The 14,899-nt window shown below is 40.8% G+C and overlaps 1 protein-coding gene across 4 annotated transcripts in view; it reads right to left on the reverse strand.

Annotated features, from left to right (window-relative positions):
- Window positions 1–11,663, reverse strand: part of ASB11 (ankyrin repeat and SOCS box containing 11) — a 34,519-nt gene extending 22,856 nt beyond the window's left edge. For 2 of the 4 annotated variants that reach the window (XM_005593020.5, XM_015443677.4), the window contains exon 1: window positions 11,457–11,663. In XM_005593020.5, the coding sequence (XP_005593077.1) occupies window positions 11,457–11,637 (181 nt within the window). In that variant the 5' untranslated portion in view covers window positions 11,638–11,663. Of the gene's footprint in view, window positions 1–10,348; window positions 10,540–11,456 lie in introns of those variants that run through there. The other 2 variants (XM_005593021.5, XM_045383820.3) reach the window with 1 other exon arrangement.
- Window positions 11,664–14,899: the final 3,236 nt, after the last annotated feature.

The raw sequence follows: 14,899 nt of genomic DNA on the forward strand, positions 1-14,899 counted from the left end.
TTTGGATTTCTGTTCCTGTTAGTTTTCTAAGGATAATCGCCTCCAGCTCCATCCATGTCTCTGCAAAGGACATGATCTCATTCTTTTTTATGACTGCATAGTATTGCATAATGTATATGTACCACATTTTCTGTATCCAGTCTGTCATTGATGGGCATTTGGGTTGAGTTCATGTCTTTGCTACTGTGAATGTGCTGTAATGAACATATGCATGCATGTGTCTTTATAACAGAACAATTCATATCCCTTTAGGTATATACCCAGTAATGGGATTGCTGGGTCGAATGGTATTTCAAAAACAGATAAAAATTTTTAACATGAGCATATATTGCATTTGTATTTACCCTTGTCTTTAGTTTGTTGAAAGTTGACAAGTAGAATATTTTAAAATCTCTTTGAGGCCGGGCACGGTGGCTAACGCTGTAATCCCAGCACTTTGGGAGGCTGAGGCAGGTGGATCACCTGAGGTCAGGAGTTCGAAACCAGCCTGGCCAACATGAAACCCCATCTCTACTAAAAATACAAAAATTAGCCGGGCACGGTGGTAGGTGCCTGTAATCCCAGCTACTCGGGAGGCTGAGGCAGGAGAATCACTTGAACCTAGGAGATGGAGGTTGCAGTGAGCCAAGATCGCACCATTTGCACTCCAGCCTGGGTGACACAGTGACACTCCATCTCAAAAAAAAAACAACTTTGGATATTTATAATTTGCATAAACTGGAAATAATGAGACAATGTATGAATATAATTATCAATTAGTGAGGCTTTTCCTCTAATACATCTCCATCTCATTCAATATGAAATATATTTCAGACACGTTATGCTCTTGCCTAATTGCTCTTAGAAGTGAACGCAGACACTGGGGTTGATTGGACAGTCTTCACCCATGGCTGCCAACTCAGCACCCTGACCAATGGAAGAGGCAAACCCATAAGTGTGGCTTTGTCATTTCATTGTTCTGACAATAGCCAGTCAACTTCAGTCACTTGAAGGTACTGTAAGTATTCCATTTAAAAATAAAAACAAGATTTAAATGGCAACTTGCAGTTAAAAGAGTTAACTTAGGTTATCAACACGAATGTTTTCATTATTTCTTTTTTTTTTTTTATACTTTAAGTTCTAGGGTACATGTGGATAACGTGCAGGTTTGTTACATATGTATACCTGTGCCATGTTGGCGTGCTGCACCCATCAACTCGTCATTTACATCAGGTATAACTCCCAATGCAATCTCTCCCCCCTCCCCCTTCCCCGTGATAGGCCCCAGTGTGTGATGTTCCCCTTCCTGTGTCCAAGTGATCTCATTGTTCAGTTCCCACCTATGAGTGAGAACATGCGGTGTTTGGTTTTCTGTTCTTGCAATAGTTTGCTGAGAATGATGGTTTCCAGCTGCATCCACGTCCCTACAAAGGACACAAACTCATACTTTTTTATGGCTGCATAGTATTCCATGGTGTATATGTGCCACATTTTCTTAATCCAATCTGTCACTGATGGACATTTGGGTTGATTCCAAGTCTTTGCTATTGTGAATAGTGCCACAATAAACATGTGTGTGCATGTGTCTTTATAGCAGCATGATTTATAATCCTTTGGGTAGATACCCAGTAATGGGATGGCTGGGTCATAGGGTACTTCTAGTTCTAGATCCTTGAGGAATCGCCATACTGTTTTCCATAATGGTTGAACTAGTTTACAATCCCACCAACAGTGTAAAAGTGTTCTTATTTCTCCACATCCTCTCCAGCACCTGTTGTTTCCTGACTTTTTAATGATTGCCATTCTAACTGGTGTGAGATGGTATCTCATTGTGGTTTTGATTTGCATTTCTCTGATGGCCAGTGATGATGAGCATTTTTTCATGTGTCTGTTGGCTATATGAATGTCTTCTTTTGAGAACTGTCTGTTCATATCCTTTGCCCACTTTTCGATGGGGTTGTTTGTTTTTTTCTTGTAAATTTGTTTGTGTTCTTTGTAGGTTCTGGAGATTAGCCCTTTGTCAGATGAGTAGATTGCAAAAATTTTCTCCCATTCTGTAGGTTGCCTGTTCACTCTGATGGTAGTTTCTTTTGCTGTGCAGAAGCTCTTTAGTTTAATGAGATCCCATTTGTCAATTTTGGCTTTTGTTGCCGTTGCTTTTGGTGTTTTAGACATGAAGTCCTTGCCCATGCCTATGTCCTGAATGGTATTACCTAGGTTTTCTTCTAGGGTTTTTATGGTATTAGTTCTAACATTTAAGTCTCTAATCCATCTTGAATTAATTTTTGTATAAGGAGTAAGGAAAGGATCCAGTTTCAGCTTTCTACTTATGGCTAGCCAATTTTCCCAGCACCATTTATTAAATAGGGAATCCTTTCCCCATTTCTTGTTTCTCTCAGGTTTGTCTAAGATCAGATGGCTGTAGATGTGTGGTATTATTTCTGAGGACTCTGTTCTCTTCAGCAAAGTCTCAGGATACAAAATTAATGTGCAAAAATCACAAGCATTCTTATACACCAGTAACAGACAAACAGAGAGCCAAATCATGAATGAACTTCCATTCACAATTGCTTCAAAGAGAATGAAATACCTAGGAATCCAACTTACTAGGGATGTAAAGGACCTCTTCAAGGAGAACTACAAACCACTGCTCAGTGAAATAAAAGAGGACACAAACAAATGGAAGAACATACCATGCTCATGGATAGGAAGAATCAATATCGTGAAAATGGCCATACTGCCCAAGGTAATTTATAGATTCAATGCCATCCCCATCAAGCTACCAATGAGTTTCTTCACAGAATTGGAAAAAACTGCTTTAAAGTTCATATGGAACCAAAAAAGAGCCCACATTGCCAAGACAATCCTAAGTCAAAAGAACAAAGTTGGAGGCATCACGCTACCTGACTTCAAACTATACTACAAGGCTACAGTAACCAAAACAGCATGGTACTGGTACCAAAACAGAGATATAGACCAATGTTTTCATTATTTCTAAAACTTGTCTTCAAGTGGGCTGTGGTGATCCTCAATTTCTAGTAACTTTCCATTACTTATGAGTCCCATTAGACTCAACTCATATACACAACATGGATAAATCTCACAAACCTAATATTGAGTGAAAGAAGCCAGACACAAAAGAACGTGTACTGTGTGATTTGGTTTCTATAAAGCAGCAGTCCCCAACCTTTTTGCCACCAAGGACTGGTTTCGTGGAAGACAATTTTTCCACAGATGGGGGTGGGCGGGGAATGGTTTCAGGATGAAACTGTTCCACCTCAGATCATCATGCATTAGATTCTCATAAAGAGAGTGCAATCTAGGTGCCTCGCTTGGGCAGTTCACAATAGGGCTCACACTCCTATGAGAATCTAATGCCACCACTGATCTGACAGAAGGTGGAGCTCAAGTGCTAATGTTCCCTCACCTGCCGCTCACCTCCTGCTGTATGGCCCAGTTCCTAAGAGGCCATGGACTGATACCGGTCTGCGGTCTGGGGGTTGGAGAACCTTGGTATAAAGTACACAGGAAAGGAAACTCGCCTTTGGTGTTAGGAGTCAAAAGCACCCCAAGGAGGGGTGAGGACTGTTTGCAAGAGGGCATGGTGGAGGCCATGCTGATGATATGCAATTTCTTGCTCTTAGGTGCTGGTTCCTGATTGTGTTCACTTTGTGAAAATTCACGCAGTTGTTCACTTAGGATTTGTGCATGTCTCTGTATTTACATTATACTTTCATAAAGAGTTTCTAAAGTAACACAGACTAGCCCTGTTTCTAACTGTAATCTCTGATCCTCTTCACAGCTCTTGGCCTTTTCCCACTCCCAGGGCAGGGTATGGCCTTCTGCAGCCCGCCCAGCAGCTGGAGACAGAAGGGCAGCATGTTCTTCACACGCTTCCCACCTCCTTCTTCTAGGGTACAAACCTCTAGTGCCTTGGGAGTGGGGAGAAACAAGAGGGACAGGAAAGGGAAATGGGATGGGAAACGTTAACTAGAAGAGGAGGCTGGTCCTGCTTGATCAGTCTCAACTTCAGGCCTCACTCCAGGTCTGTGGCATGCCCTTCGCACTGGGGCTTATGCCCATGCACCTTTCCTACCCATTGGCATTTGGCCACCTCTCCTAGTGTCTCTTATCACTGCAGCATCCTCTGATGTCCCCAACTCCAATCCTGTGCCTCTGAGATCAAGGTAACAAGTCTGTGGTGCCATCTTTCATTCCACCAAGAAAGAGGGAATGGTGGTTGTCCTGGGCTTCTCCCTCCCCACACTGCTGCTTTCAAATTCTCTTCCTCATATTCTTGTGGTATGGGGGGTTCAGTAACTTGTCTCTCTAAGCAGATTTCCAACTTGAGAGTGAAATAGCAGGCTCCCCTCCTTTTGAATGCCCCTTATCTAAACTTATATTGCTCCTAGAGTACCCATCCCATAGCTTCCAGAGAAGGGGGGAAGAGCCTTGCTTTTATGAATGGTAACACCCCAAAATGCATGACAACCACTGCTCCACATGAAGCTGTCTCATGGCTAGGAAGTATCAGAAACAGGACTGAAACCCAAGTTATGGGGACTTTAGAACACACCTTGTTCTGGTTTTAAGAACTATTGGTTTTTAATTTCTCCTTATTCTCATGGTAGATTGACTTGTCTTGGGTTGCTCTGACATCCATCTCCTCTCTATAAATCAGGGGTCCCTAACCCCTGGGCCGTTCCGTGGCCTGTTAGGAACTGGGCTGCAGAGCAGGAGGTGAGCAGCAGGTGAGCAAGTGAAGCTTCTTCTGTTGTTTTTTTTTTTTTTTGAGATGAAGTCTCGCTCTGTGCCCCAGGCTGGAGTGCAGTGGCACGATCTCGGCTTACCGCAGCCTCTGCCTCCCAGGTTCAAGCAATTCTCCAGCCTCAGCCTCCCGAGTAGCTGGGACTACAAGCACACACCACCACTCCCAGCTAATTTTTGTATTTTTAGTAGAGACGGGATTTTGCCATGTTGCCCAGGCTGGTCTTGAACTCCTGACCTCAAGTGATCCACTTGCCTCGGCCTCCCAAAATGCTGGGATTACAGGCGTGAGCCACTGCACCCGGATGCTTCTTCTGTATTTACAGCCACTGCACCCGGATGCTTCTTCTGTATTTACAGCCACTCCCCATTGCTTGCATTACCTCCTGAGCTCTGCCTCCTGTCAGATCACCAGTGGCACTAGATTCTTATAAGAGTGTGAACCCTATTGTGAATTGCGCACACAAGGGATCTTGTTGGGCGCTCCTTATGAGTCTAATGCCCGATGATCTGTCACCATCTCTCATCACCCCTAGATGGGACCATCTAGTTGCAGGAAAACAAGCTCAGGGCTCCCACAGATTCTATATTACAGTGAGTTGTATAATTATTTAATTATATATTACAATGTAATAATAATACAAAATAAAGTGCACAATAAATGTAATGCACAAGAATCATCCCAAAACCATCCCCCCACACCCCGGTCCATGGAAAAATTGTCTTCCATGAAACCGGTCCCTGGTGCCAAAAAGGTTGGGGAGCACTGCTATACATGGTGTGGAATAAATCAATTGTACCGCCTTAAAAGTAGAAATCCTTTTTGTTTCCCAACTGGAAACAAAGTAACTCTCAAGAAAGTAGCCTTTCTAGTTCCATCATTTCCCAGAACTTGCTTCAAAGGACCTTCAAGGGTTTTCACACAGAACCCTTTTCCAGAAACTGCCACGGTGGAGTCACCTGCTTTTCTATCCTTGTTCCCAACAGAGTCTCTCACTCTTACATTCTCATTTTGCAAATTGGAGCTAATTGTGAGAAATTAAGGATAAAAGTTACTTGGCAGCTTGGGAGTTTTTCCATTCCCTTCAGGAAGTATGCAACTGAGCTCTCCAAATAAATGAATGCTTAAGTAGGACTCAATCATTCTCTTCTAAGGCAATCTATATTTAGTTTTTTGGCAGACTGCCCGTGTCACAGGGCTGCAAACATATTATGAAGATAGTTTACGCTACAAATATGTTTGCTTATTCCTGATGAGGTGTGTGGAAAATGTTCAAGTACTTTTTCATTTCCCCCTTTGAATTTTTCTCAGAATGTGATTTGTATCTCAGACTGTTTGAATGACAACTTCACAACAACTTCTAAAACCATATATATTTCAATAACATTGGTTCAGATGGAGTACAGTTGTCTAAGTTCCAACCATTTGAGATAAAAACCGATTAAACTGTTTTTGTCATTTTTACTCTAATTTTAACAAATATTTCAGATTACTGTTTTTTTATTTAAAAAAGATGACCTAACGGGCGGGCACCGTGGCTCATGCCTGTAATCCCAGCACTTTGGGAGGCCGAGGCGAGCAGATCACGAGGTCAGGAGATCGAGACCATCCTGGCTAACGCAATGAAACTCCGTCTCCACTAAAAATACAAAAAAGTTAGCCCGGCGTGGTGGCGGGAGCCTGTAGTCCCAGCTACTTGGGAGGCTGAGGCAGGAGAATGGTATAAACCTGGGGGGTGGACCTTGCAGTGAGCCAAGATTGTGCCACTGCACTCCAACCTGGGCGACAGAGCGAGACTCCATCTCGAAATAAATAAATAAATAAATAAATAAATAAATAAATAAATAAGACGACCTAACTGGTTATAATCCCCAGTGCACATGGAACAATCTTTATTCTCTTTATTCAAGTTCTAAAAGCATATGAGGCCAGTAGCTCACGCCTGTAATCCTAGCACTTTGGGAGGCCAAGGCAGGTGGATCACCTAAGGTCAGGAGTTCGAGACCAGCCTGGCCAACATGGTGAAACCCTGTGTCTACTAAAAATACAAAAATTAGCCAGTGTGGTGGTGGGCGCCTGTACTCCCAGCTACTAGGGAGGTTGAGGCAGGAGAATCACTTGAACCCAGGAGGCAGAGATTGCAGTGAGCCAAGATCACATCACTGCACTCCAGCTTGGGCAATAAGAGTGAAACTCCATCTCAAAAAAGTAAATAAATAAAATAAAATCATATGAAACATCTTCTGTAGCATTTATTAAGGAAAAGAAAATTCATAAGGAATTTTAATTTTGAACCAAAATACAGGCAAGAGCCTAGCAGAATTAATGGTATTTTATGTGAAACAAGGTAACTGGGAAAATAGAATATATTTCCTGAGATATCTAAAATATTGTAATAAAACTGAGTTAAAATAAATATTCTCCAGAATGTCCAGTTCTAGAGAGGAAATGAGACACAGTGAGCTGTGTTAGACACAATTAACTATGGTGCAGTGTATTAGAAAGAAGGCTCCTTTGAACTCTTAAAGGCCAGAGAACTGAGCTAAAGGGGACTGGTGGGGGGCAGAGCTTCTGCCAAGGACTAGTTGTCCCAACCTAGGAAAAGTCAGCAGGCACCTGATATGCAACTTAGAGGATGGTTAGGCCAATGTTTGTGGAGACAACCAGCAAAACTAAATAAGAGCAGAAGGCTAGGTCGAGGTTTGGGCATGAATGAAACAAAGGCTATCCTATTGGAATGGAAAAGACAGGAAAAAGGATTCAGAACGCTGAGTTAGGCAGAGGCATAGCTGTCAAATCATGGTCAGTCCATCAACAAGTGATTTTTAGCATAACCCTTAGAAGAGTACTGATCTTTCAGACACAGCTTAAAATAGCCTTTTTGTTTTGGTTTTGTTTTGTTTGAAAGAGGGTACTATAGTTCTACAACCTGTTACCTGCACTTGTAAAGGTCCTCCAATTCTGAAAACCAAGCTTTACCCCAAATTTGGTGCAAACTTGTTTAGCAGCAAAACATGGTCAGGACCCAGGTTAAGCAACTTATTATTTTTCTTTATATTTCCACCTAGTGTTAATACTTATATGTCCACTATGGAAAGATCAAAATGTTTGCTCGTGGGAGGCAGCTCCAGGCCCCATCAGAAGTGCTGTATAATAGACAGCATGCACATTGTGTGATCTTTCTAACATTCAAAAGCTATTGAATTCTGAAACATGGCTGGATGAAGGGTTGTGAATAACAGATGATCAATCTGTATCTACACTATATTTTCTTTCTTGATGACCAAGTCACAGTACTAAACATAGCTTAGTACAAATTAGCAAAGCTTGAAAAATCATGCAACACATCTCTCCTGAGAAAGTGCCTGCAGAAATATCTGTGGACTGAAGGTGGGATCCAGTGATCCATCTGGTGCTCTAGGCATAACACCAAAGGCCAAGGGCAATGTTTTAAACTTTAAAAAATAAAAAAATATACATATAATTGACAAAATTAACAAAGAAGCTTAAAAGCCAAAACTAATAACAGTCAACCATGGCTTAATTCAACTATGATGAGTGATCAGCAAATGTAATAGTTTAAGCCACAAAGACATATAAAATAATGTATTCCAGACTATGAAATCCACCCCTACCGCCCCACTGAAAAAACAACAACAACAACAACAAACAAACAAACAAAAACTTTCCAAAAGGTTTTACAGCACAAAGAATGATATTTAATGAGGCATGTGGTGTTAAATGCAGCTTCCAAAAAAAAAAAAAAAAAGAGTGCTTTGGACCTGTGAAAGTCTAACCTGTGTCCTGGCTAGGTTTTTCCTGCCCTTCCTTACTTTTGACATTGCTGACAATAGTTTACAGGAATAGCATATGCTAGCAGAATCAAGAAACTTAACCTTGGGCTGGGACTTTTGTAAGTCAATTAGCTAATTTACTGATTAAATGTCATACATTTTCCCAACAAACATTCGTCTGACCAATGCAAAAGTGACCAAAAGCAAAGGTGATTTCTGGTTTAACACTTTCACAAAATTTTGTTCTTGGTTTTTAATGCGCCTAACTTTAAATATATTGTTGTGGGATAATTTAGGAATTAGAGAGACTGAGGGGTTAAGGAGGATTTATTATTTAGGTGTATTGGCCTACTTGCCTTAATATTTAAAGGACTGGGTTTGGAATACAGAGTTGTTATTTTTTAAATATTTTGTGAGGCAGGGGGAGATTTGTAATAATACAGTATCTGACTGTTAACAGTGGTATCTAAAGAAAAAACACAGAACCATGTGAAAAATACTGGTCCTGGCATATTACTGCCTACATTCTTATAGAAAGACTTACTTAAGGGCCAGGCACAGGGGCTCACACCTATAATCCCAGCACTTTGGGAGGGCAAGGCGGGCAGATCACTTGAGGTCAGGAGTTCGAGACCAGCCTGGCCAACATAACGAAACCCCATCGCTACTAAAAATACAAAAATTAGCTGGGCGTGCGCCTATAATCCCAGCTACTCAGGAGGCTGAGGCATGAGAACTACTTGAACCCCAGAGGAGAAGGTTGCACTGAGCCAAGATCTGCACTCCAGCCTGGGTTACAGAGCAAGAATCCATCTCAAAACAAACAAACAAACAAAAAACAGAAAGTCTTTTTTACCAAATCTTGGTAAATTTGTGGAGGGGGGGATTCATGTATATGTATACACACACACACACACACACACACACACACACACGCAAAAGAAATAAAACTGGGAAATTAACATGCACCATTCCCTGCCTCTTTACCAATAATTGAAAAATGCTTTTGACCTTAGAATACCATGCTACTTGCAAATTAAACTATTTTAAGAGATTGAACAAGTAAAGATATTTGCACTACAGAATGAATGAACTATATTTAAGAGATTTGTATTCCAGCTCCAGATTAAATTCAAACCATGCTTACATGGGTTTTGACTGTAAGAAGGTTTTATACCTTTTTTAAGAGTGCACTTAAGGCTGGGGCGTGGTGGCTCATGCCTGTAATCCCAGCACTTTGGGAGGCCGAGGTGGGCATATCACGAGGTCAGGAGTTCAAGACCAGCCTGGCCAAAATGGTGAAACCCTGTCTCTACTAAAAATACAAAAAAATTAGCTGGGCATGGTGGCGCATGCCTGTAATCCCAGCTACTCAGGAGGCTAAGGCAGGAGAATTGCTTGAACCGGGACCTGGGAGGCGGAGGTTGCAGTGAGCCGAGATTGCACCACTGCACTCCAGCCTGGGCTACAGAGCGAGACTCCATCTCAAAAAAAAAAAAAAAAAAAAAAGAGTGCACTTAATTAAAGACCACAAAGACAGAAATAATGTACAGGAGCAACAGGAGAAAACATTTTTAACATGTTCTTGCCAATATTGACTTTGTTGGACTTCATCTAATTTAAACCAGAAGAATGATGTATCTATGAGAACACCAAAATTATTACTGAGAATTTTAGAAAGCCCTTGCCCAAACTGACAAATTAAATTAGAAGATAACTTTTCAGATCATGCTTAACTTGAAACTTAACAGAAGCATTCCTTTTTTTTTTTTTTTTTTTTTTTTTGTAACTAGTCAAAGTAACATACCTCCCTGAAATGTGTGACAAATATAATCCCCAAAGGAGATCTCTTTCCATGGTCCGGACCTTCTGATACTTTCTGAAACTTCACAGTTCTTCTCATTTTCCCCAGTTAATTGAAGCATTCTGATGCTTCGTCCTTGGAGGTCTTATTTCTTTAGATAAGACTGCTGTTGTCTAGTGTCTTCCGAGTTGTCTAGTGTATTGGAATCACATAAGACTATTTTGAAAGAGAATCCTGGATGCAAATTGAAATGGATACTAGATAAAGAATGATGTAATCCTGGAACCCCTGCGAACACTAAAAATACATGGGGAAATTCTGAACTCTGTTTATGAATAAATACTCCTCTATTAAGTGACAATCCCAGCAGTGACAGGGATATGTGACTCATTTACTTTTGTAGCATCTCACTACAATTAAAGGAAATCATTTCTTTCAAGAAATCGACACTATTCTCTACAAAGCGTGAGAATTTAAAATTTGCCCAAATTTTGGCATTTCATATTAGAATAAACTTTGTTTGGAGTGCTTTGCATGCTACCATATAAAATGGGTTTAGTGAAGAGCTTTTCCTGACAGCGACAAGTGGTTAATCAATTCCAATTGCTAATGACAGCAAAAAAATACACATAGCTTGCCACTTCCAATTGCTAATGACAGCAAAAAAAAAAAAAAAAAATACATATAGCTTGCCACGTTTGCTGCTTTAATCACAATTTATTAGTCTTTCTATTTCCTGAGAAATTTTAGTCTGGTTAGAATGCCCTTCATTTTTAAAGTTTGCTTTAAAATATTAAAGAAAATAATTATATACAAGTAATTATTTTGGCCAGTAGAAATGAAGTTTCTGAAAATACTCTTAGTAAGCCACTACCTATTTACTTCTTAAATAACAACTGCTACAAGATCTACTAACTTGCAAAAAAATAAAGCTGAAAATCCTCCACAAACTGATGCAGTCAACAGCATTTGCTACTTTAAGTGACAATTTTTCAAACTACCCACTTAAAATCAAAGTATAAATATAATCTGCCTTCTAGAAATACTATTCATGTGAATTACCTAGGAGGGATTTTTATTAAAAAATAGGAACAAATTCATGTACTTTTACCTGAAATTCCACCATAGATCTCTTCTGCTATCCTAGCTGCTTCTTTCCTATTTCCTTTGACGATATAGAAATGGGTTAGGAGAGCCAAAAAAACTTTAATTAAAAGCTTAAAGAAAAAAAAGGTAGCAAACATTGTAATAAAAATGTTTTTAAAGCCACAGAAAGCAGGAGCATCTTCCATTTTGGCTTATGCTCTGTACAGGGTCCTAGGACTGTAAAATTTCACTGAGTTATAATTGGTATCATATGACATCTATTTTAAACCTTCTAGCACTCAGTGCTCCTGTTACCGAGAATTCGGTTTGTAGGTTCTAATCTAACTGATTTGGCGACTGCATGTGCTGACTCCACAGCAGTGTTAAATAAATTGAAGAAACTTCCTTCTAACCAGAAACATCCAATAGTTCTAGAACTACACAACTCAGTACTATCTAACCAATAAGATTCATATCCAAACATTTTATACTCCGAAACCCCTATTTTTCCTATTTTATGTCAGAAAGCAGGGTTAGAAAGATAGAAACTTCTCAGCTTCCATAGAAACAAAGCAAGTTATTTGACATACAAAAAAAGTGCAAATATGCTTTATGTTCTAAGTGGGAAGTACTACTCCCTGGGGCATTTCATTTTCTCTTAATTCTGAAGTTTATAGAGGATTAAGTCCAAATCTAAAATATGACCAGTTAAAAAAGACCATTTACCTGGTCGGGCGCAGTGGTTCACTCCTGTAATCCCAGCACTTTGGGAGGCTGAAGCAGGCGGATCACCTGAGGTCAGGAGTTTGAGACCAGCCTGGCCAACATGACGAAACCCCCCTCTCTACTGAAAGTACAAAAATTAGCCGGGCATGGTGGCAGGTGCCTGTAATCCCAGCTACTCAGGAGGCTGAGGCAGGAGAATTGCTTGAACCTGGGAGGCAGAGGTTGCAGTGAGCCAAGATCGCACCACTGCACTCCAGACTGGGTGACAAGAGCAAGATTCCATCTCAAAAAAAAAGAAAAGGAAAAAAAAAAAGACAATTTACTCTAAAGCTGTATGTATTTATTTATTTAGTTTTAAGATGGAGTCTTATTCTGTTGCCCAGGCTGGAGTGCAGTGGTGCAATCTCGGCTCACTGCAACCTCTACCTCCTGGGTTCAAGCAATTCTCCTGCCTCAGCCTCCCGAGAAGCTGGGATTACAGGCTTGCGTCACCATGCCTAGATAATTTTCGTATTTTTAGTAGAGACGAGGTTTCGCCATGTTGGCCAGGCTGGTCTCAAACCCCTGACCTCAGGTGATCCGCCCACCTTGGCCTCCCAAAGTGCTAGAATTACAGGCGTGAGCCACTGCACCTGGTCAAGCCTTTATTTAATAAAAGGCCTACCTTGGATGCCTCTCCAAGTAAAAGTGTCACACTAGAAGCATCAGACTACTTGCCATGGTAGTTCCATCTGGGACAAGGTCCCACGGCAAGGTTCCCTCCTGATCATTCACTTGCATTTCAAGCATTGGTAAAGGTGGTGCCCATTTCTGAAAAATGTGGGCTATCCTTGATCATGGAAAAGTCATAGTGAAATGGACAAAAGAGATGCCCTAGGTTCTGGATGAAGTACCCAAATATTTCATGAATCAACCTTCTCCAGCTGGGCAATTTTCTCTTATCAGCGGCAAACAGAAGTGAAATGGGTTTATTTTTAGTTTTCCTCATCACTCTAGGCCTCTGCCTTCATTCTTGGCTATGTTAGATTTTGTAAATTTCTAAAATCAATTGAAAAGACAAGCCAAAATATAGTTATACCAGCAGCCTAATAAATCTTAACGAATGCTTTATGCAAAAATATAGGAATTTCTCCTAGCATGCACGCAAATTAGAATGACTGCCTGGTTAAGAACTGTTTCACTACATTAAAAAGCTGACATGTAAGAATACAACTTTGAACCACAACATACAGCTCATCGATTTCAGTGTATCAGAGCACTATAAAGACCTTGAGTTGTCTTAACTCTCAAGGAACGGATACTAACATAAGATTTACTTTACTGAGCTTATATTACCTGGTAGAATACCAGTGTATGAAAATACATGAATATAACTCTTTTAGTCCTTTTCATGTATCTCTTTCTTCAATTATACTCTAAGTACGCAATCATTTAGTCATGTCAGACCAGTAATGTATATTGTTCTATAACATTATTCAATCTTGTTTTGGTTTTTTCATTTAAAACATGGCTGTCCAATGTTTTACACGCCAAAAAAGTTGGCCATGAGAAGCTCAACTTTTTAAAGGTTCAAATGGATGTCTATACTATTTCCGAGAGACCATCTTTTTTTTTTTTTTTTTTAATTGAGACAGAGTCTCGCTCTGTTGCCCAGGCTGGAGTGCAGTGGATCTTAGCTCACTGCAAGCTCCGCCTCCCGGGTTCACACCATTCTCCTGCCTCAGCCTCCCAAGTAGCTGGGACTACAGGCGCCCGCCACCACGCCCGGCTAATTTTTTGTATTTTTAGTAGAGACAGGGTTTCACTGTGTTAGCCAGGATGGTCTCGATCTCCTGACCTTGTGATCCACCCGCCTCGGCCTACCAAAGTGCTGGGATTACAGGCATGAGCTACCACTCCCGGAAAGGCCATCTTTACTATATTTGAACATTACATTTGAGATGGGCATAACAGGCTACTGATACACAAGGACATTTGATTCATGCTATCACGGATGAAATAATCAACAGCACCAAGGTTTCTCAGCCTCAGCACTATTGACATTTTGGGACAGCTACATCTGTTGTGGGGGATGGCCCAGAGCATTGTGGAATGCTTAGCAGCAACCCCGACCTCTACTCACTTGATGCCAATGCCCCACCCCCATCTAGTAGTAACGACCAGACATTGCCGGATGTCCCCTGGGAAACAAAATTGTCCCCCCAAACCCCAGTTGAGAACCACTGAGCCATACCCAAATAGAAATGATAAAGGATAAAGTAAAATCAATTCCCCCAAGTACTATAGACTACAAATCAAATTCTACATAGAACTTTTTCATAATGTTATATTAAAAAATCCAGCCACAGGATACAATTTAACATCTAGCCACATTCATTTGGGAATGCAGAGATGGATAAAGAGGCTTTAAAAATACTTCACAAAAGTAAACACAGACCTATACTACCCTGACTTTGCCAAAAATAAGTTTTGACGTAAGATAAATCAAAACATAAACATAGGTGACTGCTTTCCACTGCTTTCCACAAAAGGGGTGGGAGAAACTAAATCAGGGATATCCAATCTTTTGGCTTCCCTGGGCCACACTGGAAGAATTGTCTTGGGCCACACATAAAATACACTAACAGCAGATCACGAGGTCAGGAGTTCAAGATCAACCTGGCCAAAATGGTGAAACCCCGTCTCTACTAAAAATACTAAAGTTAGCCTGTGTGGTGGTGGGCGCCTGTAATCCCAGCTACT

Source organism: Macaca fascicularis, chromosome X (assembly GCF_037993035.2).
Source record: "Macaca fascicularis isolate 582-1 chromosome X, T2T-MFA8v1.1".
Classification (NCBI taxonomy): Eukaryota; Metazoa; Chordata; class Mammalia; order Primates; family Cercopithecidae; genus Macaca; species Macaca fascicularis.